Genomic DNA, 26,725 nt, shown 5'->3' on the forward strand with positions numbered 1-26,725 from the left:
GAGAATAATTTAACTTAGTATATTTTTAAATTAGTATAGCATTGCACTTAAATTAGTACATTTTTACAATTAATTAGTATATTTTCAATAGATTTAAGTAAATTAACTTAGCATGGCTCTATATTTGAATCACATAATTAGTAAGTTTTCAGTAAGTGAATGAAATTAATGATTTAATTTTAGTATTTTGCATCATTAATAACATTCGACTTAAACTACTTCAATTTAATGTTATGCATAGTTCACTTTCAATTGCAATTGAATTTAATATTAGTTTTATATTCAAGTTAAATTACAATCTATTGTATACCTAATTTCTTTTATTATTAAATTGCATAATTAGTTCATTTAAGTTAATTAAATTAACGGTTTAATGTTTCAACTTGAAGAGAATGGCTAGTGGAAGTGCAGGTAGGAGTGGCATACCAAGACGAGATCCAACTTGGAAGCATTGTATACTAGTGGATGGGAACAAAAATTGGATAATTTGTAACTATTGTGGATTATTGATGAAGAGTGGAGACATCGCTCAATTCAAGTTCCATTTATCGCATATACTCCAACACGAAAAAGTGTCATAGAGTGTTTCACGAAGTAAAAGAAGATGTATGAGAGCTTTTGCATCAAAAAATCAAAAGCTTAAAATAATAGAGTCGTTATGTCCTAGTAATACATCGAGGCTAATGCAGAAATCACACAATGTATCACATTCAAAATCATCACTGCCTACTATCCCCTGCTATACAAGTCTTCTATACCAAGACAAAGAAATATCAAAGATCTATTCAAGGGTAATTCCATTAAAGAAACAATGAGACACTTAATAAGAAAATTCTTTATTTATGAGAGCATCGAGCCCTATAAAGCAAGCTCTCACCCCTTCAAGAATATGATTATTGATGCAGAACAAGAAGGTAATTACTAATTACTCTATTTTTATATTGTTTGAGCAAGTGTATTATTTTGTGACATGTTTTAAATATTTCTTACATATGAAATGCAGGAATGGGAATCGAGTCTCCACCTCCATATGGAGTAAAGAACAACTACTTGAAAGTGTAGTACAACAAAATGGAAACTTATGTGAACCAACAAACAGAAAAATGGAAGGCATGGGTGCACAAGAATGTCCGATAGATGTATAGGGCCAACAAAATTAAGTATAATTAATTTAATGACTTATTCAAAAGGGACTACAGTCTTCCTTAAATTAGTCGACACATCCAATAAAATTAAAGACCACTATATATATATATGGTTCAACCTGAAGAGTTGAAGAGAGTTATCAAAGATGTCGGGGAAGAAAATATGGACCAACTTGTCATAAGTAAGGGGTTAGCATTTGTGAAAGTAGGGAACCTATTGATGAAGAAGTTTAACATATATTGGACTCCATGTATGGTGCACTGCATTGACTTAATGTTTGAAGACATCGGTAAAAGGCAAAGTATTGCAAAGGTGATAAACAAGGCCTGCAACATAACCAACTTTATTTATAACCATGGTTGGTTACTTGCATAAATGAGAAAGTTCTATGGTGGAGACATTGTTTGACTTGGAGCTACAAGGTTTACCATCAATTATATTATTCTTGACAACTTTTTTAAAAAAGAGATTGATTTGAAGAAATTGTTTATGAGTGATGAATGAACACAACACAAACTAAATTGGATAAGAAATGGAGAAATTAAAGTTTGACCATCCATATTGGGATAAAATGGCCAGAGTAGTTTCATTATATGAGCTACTATATGTGGTGCTTCGACTCGTGGATTCAAAAGTTATTCCCACAATCCTCTTTGTGTACAAGCTTATGCAAGTAATGAAAGAGAACCTTATTCTTCTACATTTTAGAAAATGGATGTTCCAAATAATCAAAGGTCGTTGGGAGAAAACACTTAGACATCCACTTTATGCAATAGATAATTAAGAACTATCTATCTTCATAAGTTATTGGTCTTGATTTATATAATTTTCTCTTAAAAAATACTAATTTTACTTAATTTTGTTGTAGCATATTTCTTAAATCCAAAGTTTCAATACAAGCATTGAGTTGATAACAATTCTGAGCTACTTCAAGCGGTCCATAAGGTTTTTGCTAAATTGAACCTAACAGTTGAAGCGCTTGGTCAATTTGGAAATGAGGTAAATTAAAAACTTTTGTATTACTAATCTAATAAAAAAATAATTTCATTCATCAATTTATCTCAACATTTACTAAAAATATGATATTGATATATCAAATGAATACATAACTTCTACTCTTTCAAGACACGAAGAGATGATTTGGTGATTGAGCGACAATTGCAGCAGGGTCAACTATGGTCCCTGATGAGTAATATTTCTTAATAGAAGACTAAATTGATCATTATTATTCTAAATTTACAACATAAGTATTTATATAATTATGAATTTGCTTACAACTGAATAGTGTTTCATGTATGAAAACCATACGCTTATGTTAAGGAAGTTAACCATCATAGTTCTTTCACAAACTATATCATCTTCTATCTGTGAGAGAAATTATAGTACATTCACTCATATCCACATGAAGCAACAAAATCGTCTAGCTTACTCCCAACTGCAACAATTGGTTTTCTGTTATTATAACATTAAATTAAAGCTACATAATATGGAGGTAGAAAATGATGAAGTTGCTAAAAAAAATTACCTTGATCTCTTTGACATTTCATCTAAGGTGGGTGAAGAAGAGGATACTCAATTGTTCCAATGGGTTAGACCTCTACACTTGGATAATGACTGATCAAAAGATTTTTTGTCATTTATTTCATCAAAACACAATTTATAACCTAATTCAACTATGCTAAGGTAACTCTTGCTTGATCAAAAAGGGTTTTTAGCCAAAGGTACGATAGTATAGCAGTTTTAGGTGTTGTCCACTAGAATGAATTATTTTCTCTAATTAAGACTTGAATAGAGGGAAAAGAACTAATTATGATAAAGTGAAATTGGTTTAACAATTTATGATGAAAAATCAAAATAACAAGGATTTGAAATTGGGAAAAACAATAAAATGTAAAATAAGAGAAAATTAATAAGGAAAATAAATTCTTAAAGTTACAATTTTCTAGAAAACAGTCTCTATGGTGAATAGGTGTTGAGATCTATTTTTCTCTAAGTTAGATTGAAAATTTAAATTCTCATCTAAACCGATTTTTTATTTAACTTTAGGTCTAGATAAAATTTCTTTTCAAATTAGGTTATTTATATTCAATTTATCTTTAATTATTTTCTAATGATTCACACAATGCAACTATTCAATCTCATGAAGTCTAACTTTAAGAATTTAATGAATCTACTTAGTTTGCATCGTAGTAGTTATTCAAGATAATTTGAAGAGAAAAATCCTCAAATTTCAATTAATCAATCAATTGGATCAAATTACCCTGACAATTAAAACTCAATTCTCTAATTCACCGTAGATCTTGCTTCTAGATCTTCCTTCCTCTAAGAAAAACAAGATTTAGCCACTCATACTTGGAGATTTAGTCTCACAAGACATGTTTGGCTAGTGAGAAAATGAGGAAAAATGAAAGAAAATAAAGAATTCTATTGAGAGAAAGTTTCTAGAAAATTCTACAATCAAAGTGTTAAAAGCCTTTCTTATGAGATATTCAAGTTCATATTTATATGCCAAGGTCAAGTAGACACTTGACATCATCTAAGAGGTCTTCTAGAACCTTCTTGATTGAAAAATCTAGAGCTTAGTAGCAAAAACATGATTTCACCTGAAGACCATCATTTTCGCGCGATTATGCGAAATTCAGTTAAGTAGCAATAGCAGCAAAAGACTTTTTGAACCATTTCGCATGGTTATGTGAAATTTTGCATGTTCATGTAAAATCAATTCAACTATCCTTCTTGGCCTGTAGTAACATTTTTCTTCTCTTGTTCAATTTGCATAGTCATGGGAAATTTTTCATGATCATGTGAAATTTCCGCATGATTTGCAACATATGGTTTTGGAGCTCCTTTTTGTCATTTCTTCCATTTTCTTCGTGTAACTCCAAGTTAACTTCCTCTAATCAACCCCAAATCCTAATCCATACTAATTTCATTACTTATTCTATTATGCATTTGGATCATCGTCAATATTATTTACCTTCTTCAAGTCGATTCATTTCTTTTGTCATCCAATTCATCAAAATAACACCTTGAAATGACTCCAAACCTCACAAAACTTTTAGTAACTCTTGTAAGGGCAACAACATATTAATTGAGTATTTTAGGCATAATTACTACTCAAAAGATATGAAACTCATGACAAATTGTTATTTATAATATGCTTTTTTTGAATAATAATCATTCCTCCCAACCAACACATTGCTAGTCCCTTAGCAATGGCATGACAACAAGAAAGAAAGAGAATACTAAAAAAGAAATCATAAGTCACATAAGCAAATAATTTGAAAAATAACTTTAAAATTTCCATAGCATAAATGGTTGATAAACAAGCACACCCTATTATTCATAAGTATCAACAAAATCGCAACTTATTTGTTGTCTCTAATATAAAAAATATCATGTAAATTAAAGTATCAAAGACGTATCAATTTACAACTCCCAAAGAATCTTTCCAAACAAGTCTTGAGTGTAATTAAGTTAGCCCTTGAATATAGTACTCAAAACTAATCCTTCTCCCAACCTGACTCAATTCATCTAAAGTAACAAAAACCACTCTCTAAAAAAAACGCACCTATCTTTATTTTATTTTATTTTTTCAAATGACTTATTATATGAGAGCAATGTTAAAGGTATCTCCAAATATATGGTCTATTTAGCAGGGATCCATCAATGATTCCCAACCATAAGGCATAGGATACCAAGGTTATAGGATTATTTAACTAGCCACTGACTCCTCAGACTTCACCCCGAACTCCTCAAATTAGGATCCAATATCTTAACACCTACAATTGAGTTCATACTCCACCCATCCACCCATGTAGCGAGCATTAAGGTCGATGACTCCCAACCAAAATGACTTAGGGCATTGGGCTTCAAAGACTTTTAGGCCATATACCTCTCGAACCTTACTCAAGCTTTAAAGTAATCATAACACAACCTTTTTACTCATCAAATTTATTTTTTTTCATTTTTTTTTCAAAATTGGGTACATTAACCTCTTTTCAAGGTGTCTCAACTCAATTCAAAATTAATTCAATTTACTAAGACAATTGAGTCCAAGTCTCAAGGTTAGACTAGTTTTTTTATCTTATATTTGAGGTCTAAAGGGTCTAGTTTATGTCAAGATTCAAATGGAAGTGATCTTTTGAAAAATGAAACTTTCAAAGTCAAATCAACTTCAATTCATATAACAAGTCTTCTAAGATCAAACAAATAAGATAATATTCTAAATCAACTTCTTTCAAGTTAGGCATGTTCATTCATCAATCACAAATGTTATAGTCTCTGTAAAAAAATTTGTCCAAATAAGTCACAAATATGATTTATGAAAAAAAAAATCCTATTAGGAAAACTAGTAAAACTAACAATATATTTCCTTCTCTTCCTTTCTAACCTTTCTCCCAACTTAACTTGTACTTTGTCCTCAATGTGTAATGAAAATATACAAATAAAATAAGAGAAAATACCTCAATATCTCATTAATTTCAATTTTAATGCTGAAACAAAAACAAGATCAAATATAAGCATTGTCGAACACGAATGATATAAGAGAAGAAAATATGAAAAAAAAAAAAATGCAAAGCAAAAACTATGTTAGAGACACCATATGGAGCAAAATCAAGGTATAACTGATGACAATCTCCAAAGAAAACATGGTTTCAATGATGAGACAATGATTCGCATGTGTTTTAAAGTTTCACACAAGTCTGTGAACTAAACAAGAAGGTGAAGTGTATTGCAACTACTCTCTTCTTTTTAAAAAAAATTTGGCACAATCATGCAAAAATTCGCATGTGCATGTGAATGAGTCCTGAGAGCTCTTTCTTATTGCAGTCTTCAACATAATTTTTGCACAGTTATGTGAAAATTCACATGATCATGCAAATTAATCCAGAGACTTAAAATTTCTGTAGTGATCCACAGTAGTTTTGCATAGTCATGCAAAATGAGACAAAAGTTTAAAACTTCTGAATTTTTAATGATGTGAGCACTCCCCTATTTTGGCACGACTTCTCTTATTTTTGCATGGTTGTGCGAAATGGTGATAAGCCATTAAAACTTATTTTTTCATGGCTTCTTGTATTCCATCCTTTTGGCATGTCATTCAAAACACAAATCAAAGAGTTGAGATGGATTTCTTCAATGGAAACTAAAAAAAATCAAACAAAAAAAAAAATCAAGATTCAAAGGAAAATAGAGAAACGAGAAACCATTAGTCTAACTAGCCATTGACATGGCTAAGCTCATCAACCCTTGCATCAATACTTGATTTGGATATGGCTTGCAAACAATGAATGGTCCAACTCCTCGGTACTTAAGCTTTCTTGGAAAAAGATATGGATTGTAATAGTCTTCTTTGAATTTATCATTTTGAATAAGTTGCTCATGTCATTCTTCAAGCTTCTTTTTCATGATCTTTATATTATTGTGCATACCATACTTCATGGTTTGTAACTTCTTGAAATCGAAAGACCATTTCATTAACTTCAAGGGTTTAATTTTTTCATTGATTCTCTGAAATTCAATCCACTTATTGGAAATTACTTCACCAAGTTTTGCAAAATTTTCTTTAAAATTTCCTTTCATTAGCTCTTCCATAGGCAATTCAATCAAACAAGCCTCCATAAGTTCCTTCTCCTCTTTAGTACCATGCTTCTTACATGAGTACAAAATGTTTAGCTCAATTGTCATGTTACCAAAGGTAAGTTGCATCACCCCACTTCGACAATTAATCAATTCATTTGTTGTAGCAAGGAAAGGTTGGCCAAGTATAATAGGAACATGGTTGAGTCCATTAGTTCCTTGTTTCGTATCAAGCACCACAAAATTAATCGAATTATAGAATTTATCTATTTGGGTCAATGCATCTTCTAATTCCTCTTGGAAACTTAACTGATCTATCAACCAATGAAAAGGTGATGGAAGTAAACTTTAGATCTCCAAGCCCTAATTGGTTATATACCGAGTATGGAAGAAGATTCACGCTTGTTCCCAAGTCTAAAAATGTTATTTTCTTAAAGTGTTACCAATATTCATCGAGATAGTTGGACATCCTAGATTCTTATACTTGATTAAAGTCTTGCATTGAATGATTGCACTAACTTGTTTAGTAAAAAAAAAATTCTTTTTCAAATGCATCCATTTCTTTACGATACACAAATCCTTAAGAAACTTGATATAGGTCAAAACTTGTCTAATCACGTTAATGAGTGGTATGTTGACTTTTACTTTCTTCAAAACTTCAAAATTTTCTAGACCATTGTTTAATACCTTCCTTGATTGAAGAGCTGTGGGAAAAGGTAGAGTTAAGAGCATATCCTTGTTCTTTTTAGCATCACTTTTCTCCTCCTTTTCTTCTTCAAAACTTTCAGCTTTTGTTCTTTCTATTTTCTTATCTTCATTTTTCAATTTTTTTTTTCTTGTTCTCTCTTCTTATTTCTCCTTTCATTTGATTTTGGTTGCTCCAATTCCTTTCCACTTCTCAAGGTGATAGTTGCTTTGACTTCATCCTTCTTAGTAGAACTTCCATAAGCTTCATTACATTCATGTTTTCCCTTTGTGGTAGGTTGAGGTTGAGATGGTTATGTCTCTTTATCTTGGAATGAGTCTATGTTGGAAAGCTTTGAAATTTCTAACTGACTATTGTCAAATTTTTAGTTGATGTTGGCTTACATACTATCAAACTTTTGATTCAAATATGTTTCAATGTAGTCCATCCTTTGATTAACTTGAATGTTGATATTCTTTTGATCACCAATGAAATCTCCCAAAATTTTACTCAACTTTACAATAATTTAACCAAAGAAACTTGTTGTGGAGAGTCTTGCATGAATTTTTGGCCTTGTGGGCTTTAACTTGAAGAAAATTGCTCTTGTCCACATTTCCATGACATGTTTGGATGATTTTCAACAAGCCTTTCGCTCATAACTAGTAGTATAGGACAATCACTCACTTCATGTTCCATAGATTGACAACTAGAACATTGCTCCATGTGAATTGGATTATCATATATTTCATTCACTTCATGAAATCTCTTAGCTTCAATCTTCTCTAGCCTTTTTGTTAAAGCTCTCTATTTAGCTTATAAATCAACATCTTCATTCACCATATACATTCCTCCATTTGAATTACTTTGAGACTTGGACTTATGTAAATCCCTTCCATGTGGCTCATCCCATGACCTTGATATTTCGGCCACATAATTCAAGAATTCAAAGGCTTCATTGGGATTTTTGCTCATAAAGTCACATTCACACATGGTTTCTAGCAATTGCTTCATAGTAGGTGACATGCCGTCATAAAGTAGCTCACCAACATCCATGTGTCAAAACCATGGTGAGGACAAACATTGATTACTTTCATATATCTTTCCTAACAAGCATGGAAATTTTCATTGTCCAATGCCACAAAGTTGGTAGTTTCCCTTTTCAAGCCACTTGTGCAGTGTGTGGGAAACAATTTCTTCAAGAAAATTATTTTTAGTTTCGACCACGACCTTATGCTTTGGGGCCTCAATGAGTTGAACCATAACTTAGCCTTATCCTTCAATGTGAATTGAAAAAACTTCAATCTCATAAGCTTTATGAATGTATTTCCCTCATGAAATGTATGCCACACCTCTTCAAAATCCTTAATGTGAATGTATGGATTTTCATTTTCCATTCAATGAAATTGAGGTAGAAGTAGCACCAAGTGAGTTTTTATTACAATAGGCTCATTAGGAAGTATTATACACGATCTCATGTGTATCCTTTAAGGATGCATATATTATCTCATTGATCTAGACATGCAAGAATTGTCATTGTTTGGTCCATGTTGACTTTGTTGGTCTTCCCTTTGATTTTCCATTTCATCAACAATTGGATCACAAATAAAAAATGATTAGTAATATAAGTCCTTTGCAATCTCTCCCTCAAATTTTTTTTCTCAATGTAGTTTATAATGGAGAGCCTACAAAACAAGCTAAGAAAAAACAAAACATGCCAAGAAGAACAAAAGGAGAAATAAAAGACAAAAATGGAATTAAAAAAATAAGAAGAAAAATGGATAATCGGTAAAGAGAACTTCACCAATCTTGTGATGCGGATCATAAGGGCTAATCCTTACCAAAAAAAATTTGTCTCAATCACCTTAGTACCATCCCTAACAATGGTGTCATTTTTTATTGATTGATTTTTCATCGTTTATCACATCAAAAACCTAATTCAACTATGCTAAGGTAACTCTTGCCTATCAAAAAGGGTTTTTAGCAAAAACTACGATAGTATAACGGTTTTAGGTGTTGTCCATTGGGATGGATTATTTCTAGTAATTAAGGTTTGAATAGGGGGGAAATAAATTATTGTGATCAAGTGAAATTGGTTTGACAATTCATAATGAAAAATCAAAATAACAAGGATTTCAAATTGGGAAGAATAATAAAATGTAAAATAAAATAAAATATTAATAAGGAAAAGAAATTTTCAAAGTTAGAATTTTATAGAAAACAATTTCTATGATGAATAGGTGTTGAGATCTATTTTTCATCAAGTTAGATTGAAAATCTAAATTCTCATATAAACTGATTTTTTATTTAGCTTTAAGTCTAGATCTAATTTATCTTCAAATTAGGTTATTTAATTCAAAAGATCAATTTAAACCATATATTCAATTCATCTTAAATCATCATCCAATGATTCACACAATGCAACTATTCAATCTCATTAAATCTAGCTTTAAGAATTTAATGAATCTACCTAGTTTGCATTGTAATAGTCATTAAAGACAATTACAACAGAAAAATCCCCAAAATTCAATTAATCAATCAATTGGATCAAATTACCTTGGCAATTAAAGCTCAATTCTCTAATTGACCATAGATCTTGCTTCTAGATCCTCATTCCTTCGAGAAAAATGAGATTTAGTCTCATAAAACATGTTTGGCTAGTGAGAAAATGAGGGAAAATGAAATAAACTAAAGAATTATTTTGAGAGAAAAAGTTTCTAGAAAATTCTACAATCAAAGTGTCAAAAACCTTTCTTATGAGAGATTCAAGTTCCTATTTATATGTCAAGGTCAAGTAGACACTTGGCATCATCTAAGAGGTCTTTTGGAACCTTCTTAATTCAAAATCTAGAGTTTAGTAGCAAAAACATGATTTCATGTGAAGACCATCATTTTCACATAGTCGTGCGAAATTCAATCAAATAACAATAGCAACAAAACGCTTTCTGGATCATTTTGTATGACTGAGTGAAATTTCGCATGTTCATGCGAAATCAATTCAACCATCATTCTTAGCCTACAACAACATTTTTCTCCTTTGGTTCAATTCATATAGTCATGCGAAATTTTCTCATGATCATGTGAATTTGCAACATATGGTTTTTAAGCTCATTTTTGTCATTTCTTCCATTTTCTTCTTTTGACTTCAAGTTAACTACCTTTAATCAACCCCAAATCCTGATCCAAACTAATTCTATTGCTTCTTCCTTTATGCATTAGAATCATTATCAATTTGGTTTGCCTTCTTCAAGCCGATTCATCTCTTTTGTCATCCAATTCATCAAGATCACATCTTGAAATGACTCCAAACCTCACAAAACTTGTTGGTAACTCTTGTAAGTGCAACAACATATTAATTGAGTGTTTCAGGCATAATTACTACTCAAAAAATGTGAAACTCGTGACAATTGGTATCTATAATATGCTCTTTTTGAGTAGTAATCAATGACGACGAAAATCCTGATCCATGAATTGCCGCTCATGCTCGAGAATTTGGTGTTAATCTTGAACAAGTATTATCTGAAGAAGTTCATAGTTAGAGTTTCAACAAAGACACTAAGGATTCATTTGAGGTGGCATTGAATTCCTAACCTTCAGTTGACTTCACAAGTGCTAGGCAAATTAGTAGACCTAACGCTATTGGTACTTCTGCTTCTGGTTACAATGATTCAAGAGGTGGAACTAATGATGGAGGTAATAACATTGGAAATAATGGTGGAGATGTTGGGCAACAACAACAAAGTCAATATCCAATGAGCTCATTCACTTGTGAAGATGATTTCACGTATTGCACATAATATGAAGACTATGGCTCTAGAAGAGCTAGTTTAGGCACAAGAGCTATTAGGAAGTCGTACAGAGGAAGAGAACGGATGTTGACACCATTTAACAAGGAGTTATTTTCAACCAGTTTTGAGTCTATGAGTATAGGGACTCAATTTAGTGACTCATCGAATGAGGCTAATGATTATTCTTCTTATGTGATGGGTTATGCTCAACCTTCTCAAATTATATGATAGACTCAAGTTCAATTAATTTAGAGTATGGTACGTCTAGCTATTCTCCTTTTGCACAAATGTCATACCATGTTCCATATAAGGTGCAAAAAGGATTTGACATGAGCACATGGGTGAACTCCAAGTATCCTATCCATGTAGAGGCAATGGGCAGGACTTCAAAGATATCTACATGTCATATTCAAATTTTTAATCAATACTATTAAGGCTCAGTAAGTTGGTACCAATATTGTCTCCAACAATAGGACAAGATTCCTTTATCTACCAATTCCATTGAACCACATTGGTTAAAATATTTTGTGTCAAAATATCTGTCAATATATCCGTAAAATCCAAGTACCAATATATATATGTTTACCGATATTTTCATCCTTGGTCTCTATCGAGAATATCTATTGCTATTGACTTCTATCAACAGTGACCTAATCAATAAAAATTATATGATCACTTTAGAATCTCACTTGTAGGTTAAAACCACTGTTAACTTTACCACAAACTCATTATTCTCTTAAGGTTGAAAAACAATACAATATAGCAGTTTATTGAAGTCATGATTATCCAATAACCTTATGTCATGACTCATCGTAGGTCATTTCCATTGTGTAACCATACAAACTAGTGCACTCATACTAGGAACCTTATCCAAATGACCAAGGCAAGTCATCCTTCCAATATAGAGGTAGTGCACCACAACCGCAAATGGATTGCCCAAGTCCATGAATCTATTGTGAACAAAACATCAACTTGTAAGGAACCCATAACTTGGATTTTTCGTGTAATTCTTAATGCACTCAAGTGAAGTATAATATAAGACATTCATGCCATAATGCTTATAAAAAATAATGCATGGATAAGGGATAGATAAAAGTACAACTAAAATGTTATTAAATAGATAATAAACTTCAAATTTATTGTATCATGTCATGCTTTGAAGGGTTCTATTATAATAACAATTGCATTACTAAAGGTAAATATAAAATAGGTGTAGAACAATGAGAATCCTTATAAGATCATCATTTAAATCTACAAATTTTCAGTGTCAAATTTTAGCCGATGTGTATTTCTATTAGTCCAACATCCGTTAACTCAAATTACAATCAAGTATTGTGTATTTATTTCATAATATTGTTCCTATCCACCATACTTAACCATTTGGTAATTAAGAATCCGTTAGCTGTGGCTACATTCCCAAACTTGCTAACAAGTTCCAAAAGGTTGTTTGCCTTATAAACTTTGACAAAAGCACAACGTTTATCCCCAAACCACCGCCTTCCCCCCCAAACACAACTAAGACATTGACATTGAGAAATATCCAAAAAGGCATTTTGATCTTCTCCCCCACCCAACACACGTTGTGTGAATAGCTAAGACATTGACATTGGGAAATATCCAAAAAGGCATTTCGGGAATTGGTTTTAGAATCGTACATGAAATTTTCACTTCATACAACTTCTCATTCAATTCTTTTGAAGTCATTGGATCCTCTTCCTTGTTTGAGACACCTAGAGATGAGGAAGGGCGTAGTAAGCGACAAAATGCTTCGAGGAGTTGAAGTAAGTATAGATCCAGAGATTTATTTATTTGTAAGTTCTAGTATTTACCTTTACAAATATGAGAACATAGGATTGAATTTCTTGCCTCATAAATTTTTAATATTTCAATTTTTTTAAATAATTTTAAAAATCATCATCATTTAAAATAGTTTTTGAAAAGAATAATGTTGTTATCTGTTTTAGAAATTGAAATGTTCTTAATGTGTATTTTGTGTTTATAAATATTTTTTAACACAAATTTTATCTATAATATTTTTTTAAATTATTTTTTATATTTATACAATTATTTTTTAAAAATAATATTAAAAAGGAATAATATTTTTTTAAAGCAAGTTTTCAAAAATTAATTTTTATCAAAAAAATTACCAAATGTGTTTTAATATTTAGAAAATAGTTCAGAACAAGTTCTTTATTTTTATTTTTTTATTTTTAAAAACATAAAACAAAATATAACCCCACAACCACAAAATAAATTAATATAATAATTTCTCTTCTTAAAATTAAAATTAATCAAACGCAACTATATTGGTTTCTGGTACCAACCATGCATGCAATCCGAAGATCGGACAGAAGGCAGATGTAAGCAAAACTTCGGCCACAACCTGATATTAGTGGTCCACGTGTCATCAAATAGATGACGTCATCCATATATCATACCTTACCAACCCCGGAATAGGAACGGCAACGGGAAAGAGCCGGTTAGGGTTGTGAAGGTTCGGTGGGCCCAGCAAAGGGATAAGGGTTGGTAGGCGAAACCAAGAAAGAGGTGGTCGTGTCGCCAGCTTTGTTAAAAACCCACTGAACCGGTCAATGGCGACTGGTAACCGGTAGGTGTCAGTAGGCGGGAGTAGGTGGGTGACCGAAGTCGCACTCTTTAAAGGTCTCACCGTGCCTTCTGACACCATCGGGCACCAACTCCAAACACGAAACGAAACAAAACCTCACTACTCCATCTTCGACATCTCCCGCCTCACTCCTTTGGTTTTTTCCTTCTAGGTACCATTTTCTTTCATTTTCCCTCACTCCAAATTTCTTGCTGAGTGAAGATTTTTTTTTTTTTTTTTTTTTTTTAATTTTGAAAGTTTTTATTAAAAGATTGATGGTTAAAATTGCAGCTGGATTTTCTTCGGCCCACGTTAGCAGTGCGGCGCAGGTTTTTCTGCTGGAACTTGACTTCTTTTTCAGGTGATTTTCCACTTTGAATGCATCTGTAAATCTCATCCATTAGTGCTTTGAAAAAGAGGCAGATAGAAAGAAAAAAATGAATTGCTTTAAAAACAATAAATAAAAATAAGTAGATCATAGAAATGCTATTATTTTGGGGGAATCTGGTTTTTTTTTTTCTGTAAAATCTTTTCCAGAAATTGCAGTTCAGTTGTTAAAAAATATGCACTATCGGCGCAAGTTAGCAAAGATTTTGGACGAGTCTAATTGGCTTTGATATTATTGATAATTGAGTGCGCACATCATAAATGCTACTAAATTGAAGAACATCGACTTCTTTCCTTTGAATCTCGCTGAAAATTTGCTTCCAAAAATTGCAGTTCGTTTTGGAACATCGGTCCTCCGGTGCGCACTTCCCGTGCCGGTGCAAGCTAGCAGCAGCAGCAGCAGCAGCAGCAGCAGAAGAAGATGATTATAAACGTGAGGGAGTCGACGATGGTGCGGCCGGCGGAGGAGACGCCGCGGCGGAGCCTGTGGAACTCGAATGTCGATCTGGTGGTACCGCGGATGCACACGCCAAGCGTCTACTTTTACCGCCCTTCCGGTGCTGCCAACTTCTTCGACCCTCAGGTCATGAAAGAGGCACTGAGCAAGGTTTTGGTGCCATTCTACCCCATGGCCGGGCGGCTCCGGCGAGACGAGGACGGCCGTATCGAGATCGACTGCAACGCTGAGGGCGTCCTCTTCGTCGAGGCGGATACCGGCTCTGTCATCGACGATTTCGGTGATTTCGCCCCTACTCTGGAGCTCCGGCAACTCATTCCGACGGTGGATTACTCCGGCGACATTGGATCCTATTCTCTCCTCATACTGCAGGTACTCCTCTCTTTCTAATTTATTTATTTATGTTTTTAATATAAGTTAATTTATCATATAAATAGTCGGATATTAGGAAATATTTCGTTAAAGCTCTATCAATCCTTACATATTCTTAAAAATTATAAAAATAATTGAAAGGGTTTCAAAATTAGGTAAATCTTAATCTATGTAAATTGAGATGCCTTTAATCTTCTCCATCCCTTTTATTTTAATTTTTAATTTTTTTTTAAAACAGAAAATTTTCAAAATTTTAGTCAGATACACTTTGACCCAAAAAGAAAAAGAAAAAAAAGTTGATGAATGGTGAGTAAGGATTTGTGTTTGTCGTGTTCATGGGCATTCCTGTAGAAGTTCCAATTCCAGACCCGTCATTGGTCGTGTTAAATGCCACAACCTGTTTCCATACGTACAAGGAATATGGCCGTATCCACCACCTAATTTAAGTTGGGAGGTGGTTGGCCCGTCTCGGGAATAGCTTTTACCATCCAAAAAGCAATTAAGAAATATTTTTTTCCATTTGAACATAGACAATGAAGGCCGGATCCGATCCAAATGAAATATGATATTATAATTGCTAATTAATACCCTTGCTTTATTAGATTATTTTTATTTTTTGCAATGGAATTGGTTGTTTTGATGTGTGTCTGAAGTAACATTGAAATTAACATTCTACACGTGACACCGACTTTTGAGACAAAACGTAGTGATGTGGGAAACTGGTAGAAAAACATTTTCCTTGTCAATGTGTGGGTGAAACTTTGTCATGCCAAACATTACCTAAACAAGTAACTTAGTCTGTTGTGTTGACGATCATGCGACCAACTACCTACCTACTATGAAAATGGTGGTGTGGAAAGCACTCACACGTCTCAATTATTTTTTTATTTTTTGTGATTTTTATGAACTCTTGACAATACAAACGTGAATTCACTCAGATTCGTACCAATGATTTTACAGTGCGGTCCCTTCTGTCTGTTGGAAATTTGGAAGCTTCCCAATTTGATTGAACATTTTAGAAGGCCTTATTAATTCTTGGTTTTAAATTCACTTGGGATAGGTAACACATTTCAAATGTGGTGGAGTGTCGTTAGGCGTGGGTATGCAGCACCACGTAGCGGACGGTGCGTCTGGGCTGCACTTCATAAACACGTGGTCAGACATGGCGCGTGGTTTGGACATCACCATCCCTCCCTTCATCGACCGCACCCTCCTACGGGCCCGCGACCCACCCCAGCCTGCTTTCCACCACATTGAGTACCAACCCCCTCCCCAGCTCAAAACCCCACTACCCAACACTCAGAACACCAATGTTTGCATCTTCAGGATCACCCGGGACCAGCTCAACACCCTCAAGAACAAATCAAAAGAAGATGGCAACACAATCAGTTATAGCTCCTACGTCATGCTTGCCGGCCACGTCTGGCGCTGCGCCTGCAAGGCACGGTCCCTACCCGCCGACCAAGACAGCAAGATGTATATCGCCACCGACGGTCGCTCACGCCTCCGCCCCGCCTTGCCCCCTGGATACTTCGGAAACGTCATATTCACGACGACGCCGGTGGCCGTCGCTGGAGAATTGATGTCCAAACCGCTGTGGTACGCCGCCAGCAAGATCCACAACGCACTGGCGAGGATGGATGACGAGTATTTAAGGTCAGCCTTGGACTACCTGGAGTTACAGCCAGATCTAACGGCTCTGGTGCGCGGTGCCCACACCTTTCGGTGCCCAAATATCGGGATAACGAGTTGGACCAGGTTACCGATCTACGACGCGGACTTCGGGTGGGGTCGGCCCATTTTCATGGGCCCGGGTGGGATCGCATTGGAGGGCCTGGCCTTTGCGCTGCCCAGCCCAACCAACGATGGGAGCTTGTCCATCGCCATTTCGCTGCAGGAGGATCATATGAAACTCTTCCAGAAGTACCTATACGAGATTTAATCAAAATTTTAAACCGGTTGGGTTTCGATTTATCCACCTTTTTTTCCAGTTCCATTTTTCTTTTGGTTTAATGATAAAGTTGAACTCTGGGATTTGAATGTGGCCATGCCCTATTTTGAAGGGCATCCGTTTTACGAAATGGACCCGCACAAACCATTGTATTACTAAATTGACATTTCTTATGTTACATGGTATTAATTTTGCTTTATATTCTATTCTATTTTTCAGGTAGGGGTTAATCAAGTAATTTCCTAAATTAATTTTGATTTATTAAGTGTCACAATTTCTTCAAGCATTGAAACACATCATTTTTGTCAAAATTTTCGACCTTCTAGGTTCTCTTATAAAGGTATTACGACTTGTTCATCCTAATATTTTTCCTTAGGGAACAAAGTCTCCATCATCTAGATGCCTGCTTATTAAGTGGTTGGTAACAACCGTGGACTTGTTTCCATGTCCACTAGAAATGTAAGATGTTAAGTAGCCACAGCTCTAACATCCAGAAAGACGGGCAATTCAACGCTCGCCTACTTTCCTTTACTTTTCAACTTCCAATGTAGCCTCTCTCGTTTTTTTCGTTAACTTTCCAACTTTCTATGTCCACACAAATTTGCACCAATTCGAAAGCAAGCAGCCCTTGTAAAGATAAGCTGAATAAAAAAAAGAAAAAAACCCATTGTGTAGGTTACCAACCGGACGTGGTGTGGTTGCAAAGGAAATCATCCTATGCAACTCAAAAAGAGATTATCTTTACAACAACCAATAATATCATTTTAGAAATTATTTTATAAAAGTGGAAAAATATTTAATATTTTGTAAAAATAAAATTTTTATAAAAATATATTTAAACAAATTAAAATAAATATATATTGTTAAAATTAAAAATGTTGATGTCGTAATTATAAATTGAAATTTGTATTATTATTTATTTTTATTGTAATTTCAATTTATTTGTGGAAAGATGGGATGAAATGTTGAAAGTATTAAAAACAATATAATTGGTATTTGAAGTGAAAAAAGAAATAACATTATTTTCATCTATTGTGAGTGTAATTAGTCTTTTTAAATAATATCAAAATAAATTTGAATAAATTAAAATAAGTACTTGTTAAAAATTAAAATGATTATGTACTAATTAATTGTTAATTGAAAATTGTATTAATAGTTTTTATTTATTTATTTTTATTATAACTTAAACTCATTTGTGGAAAAGATTGAATGAAATCCTGAGTATGAAAAACAATATAATTGGTATTTGAAATGGAAAAAGAAATTGCATCATTTTCATTAATTTTAAGTGTAATTAGTCTTTTTAAACCGTAGCAAAGATATACGAAGTGATTTTTTTTTTTTTTTAAATTCAAGGAAGTTAGGATTTAGGAGGGTACAAAGAATGTAAGGAATGTTATAAATAATGTGAGAAATTATCATATTCTTTGTATTTTTTTCTCGCATTCTTCATACCATTTTTTACATTCTTCATACCCTTTTAGTGTTTTAAATTCTTAAAATTTAAAAAAAAAAATGAAAAATTTTAGGGTATGGAGAATGCGAGGAATGATACAAAGAATGTGAGGATTTCTCACATTCTTTGTACTCTCTACATTTTTTTAGTGTTTTAATTTCTTAATTTTTTTTGTGGATAATTCTCATTATTTTTAAGCTTAATTGGTATGGATAAACAATATTATTGCATTTACAAGAGGAAAATAAAATTCAAGAAATTGTAAAATTTCTAGGGTAAGAAGAATATGAGGAAGGATACAAAAAATGTGAGGATTTCTCATATTCTTTGTACCCTTTGTCATATTCTTCGTACTCTCTACAATTTTTTAGTGTTTTAATTTCTTCATTTTTTTGTGGATAATTTTAATAATTTCTAAGCTTAATTAGTATTAATAAGCAACATTATTGCATTTACAAGTGGAAAAAAATTGTTAAACTTCAAGAAATTGTAATATTTCGAGGGTACGAGAATGTGAGGATAAGAATATGAGAAATCCTCACATTCTTTATACTGTTTACAATTTTTTAGTGTTTTGATTTCTTAACTTTTTTAGGACAATTTTCATCATTTCTAACCTTAATTAGTATAGATAACTAATATTATTGCATTTCCAAGTGAAAAATAAAATTATTTAAATTAAAAATAATTAAAAAGAATACTTCGCATGGCCTTTAGGGGATCTTGTTGCATATTTGGTAATTAAAAATTGATTAAATCCAAATTACCAAAGTAGCCCCCCAACCAAATACTAGGGTTAGTAAAATTGAAAATCCTTAAAAGACCCAATTACCAACAAAAAAATAGCCCAAGAAAAGGCACAAAAAAATGAGCCCAAACAACCAAAAACAATCGGACCTATATGCGATCCCGTAATAGTATGCTCTTTACACAACATTGCTTCAATTGACCATATCTCCCTCATTTCAACTTCAAATATCCATTTAAAGCATTTGATTCCTAACTTCCTAAGTTTCAAAATCATATGTGATTTGCCATAAGAAACTGGCTGGAGGTAGCCCCAATTTTGACTCAAAATTGACATCACTATGTTGCCATGCACTTTGCATAACCTTGCTTCAATCAACCATATTTTCCATGTTTCAACTTCGAATTGTGATTCGTTTGAATTGTTTGATTCCTTACTTCCTAAGCTTCAAAACCATACATGGATTTCTTAAAGAAACTCACTAAAAGTAGCCCTGATTTGGTTCAAATTTGACATCACTGTGCTATTATGGATCTCAAAACAAGAACTTCTAAGAAACTTTCATTTTCTCTTGGGTTATCATAGAATTTGAAAAGATAAACTTCAAGATTCCTTCTTTTCTCTTGGGCCACCATAGATGAATATAAAAAACTAAAAATTTTATAATACTAAAAATTCTTATGCTCCTATAATGGAGCTTACAACCTATCTATTGAAAAAAAAAAATTACAACCAAATAAAAATTCTATGCTCTTATAAGGTGTATAACCCAATTTAGAGAATCAAAAGACATAAAACACACCCATTCAGATTTATTCAATCAATTGAATCAATAAAAACATTTCATTCATTCATCCCTAAGGGCCATGGGTTGAATAAAATACCCTGCAAAATAGAGTTAGCACACCCTAGAACATCTAACATGCTAGAACCTACCCTAGGGCTCTGATACCAGTTGTTGGGAACCTTGGATTGCTTTATCCCTTATCTTTGAATCTCGTACGGTGCATGTAAACTATTATAGGCTTCTCTAAATCTATCGCAACGAAAACAAATGGCTATAAAAACCATATTAGGATAAAGATCTAGAGATGTGAACCTCATACTGGATCTAGATGTTCCTAAATCAATTCATTGGGAGAAGAGCATGCTTGAAGGGTCAGGAAGTCTTTTACACCTAAGATCTTCTGCTCGATGACTCGAACCACGTTCTTGACATTCCAAAATGTGGGTTTTGGAAGAATGGAAATCTTGACTCTCTCTTTTTCTCTCTAGAGGTGGAATATGACTAACTAAAGTCATTAGGAAACTCTAACCCTTTAAAGGTGTATTTATAGGGTTGCCCATTCGATTTAAATGACTTGAACCCATTAAGTCTTGAGTCACTTAATCTAGATCAAAATGGGTCTTAATTGATTAATTAACCACATAGGGTTATCTAATTAATCAATTGTCATTATTTGCTATGCAACCTTGCATATTTACCAAAATGCCTTTATGCATAAGAATGAACTTAGAGCTAATCCAACTATCATAAACTGTGTCATCATGGTGTATGAGCTTATAGTAGGGACCCCTTGGACCCATAGAGGTATTGGCTTTATTAGAATTTATTTCTAAAGTTGATTCAACATTCCACTAAAGAGAATCAATTGAACTCTAGTACCTTATGTAAATAACAACGAGATGAAACTCGAGTTCATGACCTACCATTCATTACATGCAGACTCTTCATGAACTGGTGTCCGTAATCTAACAAGGTAGTGATATCACCTATCAAGATTGCCTATCAAATCCTTGAGTTACAAATCTAACCTATTATGTGATCAACTGACATCTTCTAACTCGAAGGAGCATATGTCAAATTCCACTAAAGGAATTACTATGACCACAAATTCATTGTCACATGTCCTTTGGATCATCCAATGGGACACATTGTCTCAATCCCATGAGATATCATAGTGCCTACATTGAGAATGTTTGTTGCCACCAGTTTTCATCAATAGTGGCCTAATCCATAGGGATATATAACCACTTTAGGGTTTCACCAATGAGTCAAAGACTTTTGTTGATTTTAGTATAAACTTAATATCCTTTCAAGGTTGAAAGTCCATGCAGTATAGTATCTTGGTAAATCATGACAATTGATAGCCTTGTGTCATGATTCACCTTAGGTTCTATATAGTGTGCATCACATACACTAGTGTACTCACCATGGCAAACCCATTCTGACGATCAAGAAAAGTCATCCATCCAATTAGGATATAGTGCACTATAATTTTCACTAAATTGCCCAAATCTATGAATTGACTATGAACAACTTATCTACTTACAAAGAACCTATGACTTATATTTTCTATGTAACTCCTAATACACACACATCATATACAATGTAAAAGATATGGGTTGAATGCTCAAATCAATGTCAATACACTAAAGGGATAGCAATTAGACAATTAAGCCTAACTTTGTTACATTATGTCTTGTTTTTAGGGGCTCAATCCCAATAAGATCAACTTATGTACTTTTGAAAAGATAAATGGCATTCCTATCAGGCAATTAACCAATGCTCACATCATAAGTCAATCCTCACCATGCAAGATCAACCTTAGGCTTGAACTCCTCACACTCTATCTAGTTGGATTAGAGAGGGGATGTGTAAAGCTAAGACACATAAGAGATGGGAAGGTCATGTAATAATGTCAAATGACGATGCTACGTAACACTCATAATAGATGGTGCATAAGGTCGAGGTGTAAAAGTGGATAGAAGACTACTCTGATCATAAGATAAATGGGCCACTATCCCAAGCCCCTAAGTTGAGTCTTTGTTCCTAGGCTAATAAGCCCAATATCTTCCATGATGGGTCAGGTCTCAAGATTACAATGTGCATGTGAATAAATGTCTTAAGAGACAATACATTATACTATAAAACACAAGCATATACTCATAAAGGAAAATGAATCCTATAACAGGATTGATGAGTACATCATATATATATAACAAAGACAGTATTAAAAAATCGAGCTATATACTCTACATGCCAAAAGTAAAACAAGATTAAAAAATAGTGATTGGTCCCAACATCACATCCTTATCAATAAAAGAGAACAAAATCTAAGTGTCATCGCACCAAGGTAAGCTAATCATGAGTTAATCACCCAAGTCAATAAGATTAAGGACTAGTGGTAAAGAGGTATCTGCAGGTGTGGCCTAAGTTGAGGTAGGAATATAAATCACATCTAACTAAGAAGGACCACAGGTGTGGCCTAAGTTGAGGTAGGAATATAAATCACATCTAACTAAGAAGGACCAAACACCCTAAAATCAACAATGTCCTGTATGGCATGTTGTAAGGTAGTACAATGATTAGTGTGATGCCTTATTGACTTATAGTATGCACAATATAAATCAAGTCAAAACTATGAAAACATAGGATCTAGAAATGGCCAAGAAACCAAATGAGCTAAAAATCTCATGGCCTAGAATGTCTCAAAAACTTTACTCAAGGGTATGCCTAAGTTTGAAAAGTGTCCTTGACATCATTGACAAGGGTGAAGCCATTCCCGGGGGATTGTAGCAATTGGAGAATCTTGAAGCTAGAATGAAGGTCATGTTAATGTAGCTAGTGTAATAGGTAAAGAATGTTGTTGAAGCACTGAATTAGGCAAAGTCATGGATGTGAGGCACCTTAGGTAACAAATGCTAGTGAAGTTAGATGTGACAATGAAGACATCACTACTCTTGAAGCTCCTCTCAACGGTGATGGATACTCTGAAAAAATGAGCTCAATCTGTCATGTTAAATCCATCATCATTTAAGAAAAAGTAATCAAAGTAACCAGTATAATCTCGTTTAATAGGATGACCAACAGTTGAAGAAGTTTGATCTCATTATACTCTATGTCATAACCAACATGCGATCAATCTTTGCTCTAGAAGCAATCACAATACTCAAACTGACTAAGACTTTAAATCAAACACATGTAAAAGACAGGTCAAAGTAACACATAATGTGATTTAAGATAACAACCAAAAAATGCATGATATGAAACAATCACAAGATAAAACACAAATACATACTTCAAAAAAAAAAAAACAATATCACTAAGTGAGATGAACATACATCATGCGAAGTATAGGAAAATATACTCAAAACAAGGAGTAATAAAACTCTAATTATTAATTATAAAATAAGACTCAAAGACAAAATAAAACAAAACAAAAGCTTGAATGACCAATTAAAATTGTAGTCCCAAAATACATCAATATGATTTGCAACATCAAAGTGTCTCATGATCATCGATGCCTTGGGTGTCTAAAACATGATGATATAAGCCTGAAAGATGAGGAACTGCATATGTGGAATAGGCTGGAAGGGAATCAACAGTCATGTCTAGATCAACATCAACATCTGTGTTCAATGTAGGAAAACTAAGCACACCACTATCAATAAGAGCTTGTATGGAATGGCATAGTGAAACACAACAATCAGTACGGTGGCCTACCATATGGGAAAATGCATAGAACTCATGAACATGAAAACACATAGGCAAGGTACTTGGGAGCGGCTTAAGGGTCAATGGTACTAAAAAACTAGCACCTCTAAGTAGCTCAAAAGTACTATCCAATTATGGTGGTAGTGTGAATATTCATAGAATAATAGTGCTAAATTGACCGAGGAGATAATACTATGAGTATGGGAAGCCATTCCTAGGTATCTGTGACGATCTAGCATAGGGATGATAGTTAAGTTGTCGATCTAACAACTCTTTTCTCTTTAGCATTTAGGAAATGAGTAAGGTATGACCATAATCCTCTAAATATGCCATTTTCTACATTTAAAAAAAAAAAACCTCAAACCAATGATCTAAAGCTTGTGAAAGGGACCTCTATTAGACGTCGGGTGATCTTATGCTATAGAATCCTCACAACCATGTCTATTTCATCTCTCTTTATGGGTCGCTTAATCACTTCCGCACTCTTTTCCCTTCAATAGGAGATAAAAGAAGAAACAAACTCATTTGATCTCTATCTGGTGGACTCAAGCTCTCTATGAGTGACGTCCATATCACTACTGAATGAATATTTTCTTAGAAACTCCCTTGTCAAGTCCCCCTAATCTTTTCCTACAGAATGACTCTAATGAAGCACACCATCTTTATGTTGTGCCTATAAATGATAATGGAAACAATGTAGTCAACTGTGTCTCATCTAAACCAAGAACCCTCAAAACTGTGTTGTAAAGTTGAGATGGATACGAGGACATCCAATATCCATATATCTTTTTATCTTAGGCATCTTGAAATTAGTCAACAAAATGGCTACTAGCATACTATAGTCCCAAGGAAAAATACTATTAGGCCTTCTAATTAGTCTAATCCTTTACTCAAGTTTGTCCATGAGAAAGTGAGGATCCTCAATAACAGTAACTAATGTGACAATGGGTGGAATGACAATGACTTAATCCTGTGAAATAGGATGTAAAGTCTATGTAGTTGGCATCTGAACGGGTAAAGGTGGCATTGAATTAAATGGTGTGTCATCAAGCACTACATGCCTATTCTATTGAGTATCCATTCTCTGGCTCAAACTAGGTAATGCCTCTTGAATCAAAGCCATAATAGTGGTAAACTGATCAATCGAAACCGATTGTGAATCCGTTTATAATAGCTCTGTGATATGTATCAACCTCTCTCCAACTCAACCCAGGGCACTGGACTAAGGCTAGGACTATAGATAGACTTCTATAAAAGAATAAAAAATGACTCAAACACGACTCATGCAACGATGCAAGATGTGACAAGCAATGACCAATCATGATATGACACAACTTAACACATGGCAAGGTGTGACACATGGTCCTATGATAGTAATCACAATTTGGATGTATGATAGAAACTTTAGAATCTCAAAAGTGTCCACTGTGAGATGATTAAAAATGTGACTAAAGAATTTTTATCAATAATCCCAAATGATTGAGGTGAAAAGAAAGATACAATCATGAGATCAATATTCCATCTCTAAATGGGTATCCCTTGGCTCTACTTCCAACCTGAGCTCCGCGTAAGGAAATGATAAGGGTGATAAAGGCGAATCCTTAAAAAAAAGGTGCGAATGTGAAAACGTGTCTTTCACATTTTCGTAATGAAACTATTAGGTTAAAAATATAGTTAAGCAAATAAGTCAAACAAAAAGGCATTAAGCCTATGATAAGTGAATGGTGTAAAAGGGTGAGCATGATCGATGAACATATCCCAAAACGTCAAGCACAATGACAATCAACTAAAATAATGTTAACTCAAGAAATAAGGATTGTTTAAAACCCTAGGAAGAAAGTGTGCTAGACTTAACGAGCGACAAGAAGAAACCAACACTTATAGAAAGGGATGGTCCAATTAATACTCAAACTCACACTAATCTTTGAGCACTCTCAACTGAAAACTAAAAGAGTACTAGATTCAAAGCATATTCAAAACAACCTCGAAAGGCTCTTAGATGCATCCACGTGTAAGAAGGGAATCCTAATTGAAGAATCTAAGGCTCAATCTACAAAGTCAAGGTGGCTCTAAAAAGAAAGGGTAGACTTAAAAGGGTATTTTTTTCAAAATGTGCTATTTCATAGCTTGTAATTAACTCTTTTAAACACTTTTGAGTAGTAGTTATTGCCTTTTAACCCAATTAACATATTAAGGACCTTTGCAAGCACTTCTAATTAATATGTGTTAAGTTTTGGTGTTTTGATAGCCTTTTTTATCACCAAAGCAATCCGAGATTGAGGAGAGTTTTGTGGAATCTTTGGAAAAGCAATTTGAAGCTCAGAAACATGAAAAACTAAAGCTTTGAAGTCCTTTGCTGCCATGAGTAAATCCGGAATGTAAGGAGGAGAAGCAAAGAGAAATCTGCCATGAAGCATTCTTGATGACAGTCATGTCAACCACTTTTGGAGCACTTCCTGAAGTTCAATTTATGCATGCTATATGTCGTTTCAAAGCCCAGGAAGTCAAAAATCCAATGCTTCAAACGGTGCGCAATTTGGAGTTGAAATGAAGGAGTTACAACCATTGCAAGCCGATCACTCCAAGCTGAAGGAAGAATTTTGCACAGCGCTACGAAATCACCCTTTTGTTGCGAGATGATTTCGCAGCCTTTTTGTACAGTGCTGTGTTTCCCCCCTGAAGTTTCCCTTCACGATGGACGCCGAATACCACAAGATGAAAGTTCACTTCGCAGCGTTGCGAAATTAGCTGGTTGTTGCGAAGTGATTTCGCAGCCATTTTTGTGCCTCTACGAAATCTCGCAGACATCATTTTCACTTGCGAAATGATCCTTAGTGCGTCCCGATATTTGCTACCGACATTGGGAGATATTTTTCATCAGGTTTTTGTTGTCTAAATCCCAAAATTCTCCTTGAAAGCCACCAATTAGAAGATTCCTTAGTTTTTAAGTTAGTAAAAAGAGTAAAAATCCATGTAATAATTAATATTTGTTTTTGTTGATATAAATAGCTCTCGAGAGCCTATTCTCAGAGAGGAACCCTTTTGTAAAAGT

General features: G+C 33.8%; 1 protein-coding gene across 1 annotated transcript; it reads left to right on the forward strand.

Moving 5' to 3' along the window:
• The first annotated feature begins 13,864 nt into the window (after positions 1-13,864).
• Positions 13,865-17,170, forward strand: LOC100265530 (shikimate O-hydroxycinnamoyltransferase). The gene is made up of 4 exons (XM_002268952.4): positions 13,865-13,976; positions 14,096-14,165; positions 14,525-15,020; positions 16,081-17,170. Exons 3-4 carry the CDS (start codon positions 14,613-14,615, stop codon positions 16,960-16,962), a joined length of 1,290 nt encoding a protein of 429 aa, XP_002268988.1. The 5' UTR covers positions 13,865-13,976; positions 14,096-14,165; positions 14,525-14,612; the 3' UTR covers positions 16,963-17,170.
• The last annotated feature ends 9,555 nt before the right edge of the window (positions 17,171-26,725 follow it).

Source organism: Vitis vinifera, chromosome 9 (genome assembly GCF_030704535.1).
Source record: "Vitis vinifera cultivar Pinot Noir 40024 chromosome 9, ASM3070453v1".
NCBI classification, from domain to species: Eukaryota; Viridiplantae; Streptophyta; class Magnoliopsida; order Vitales; family Vitaceae; genus Vitis; species Vitis vinifera.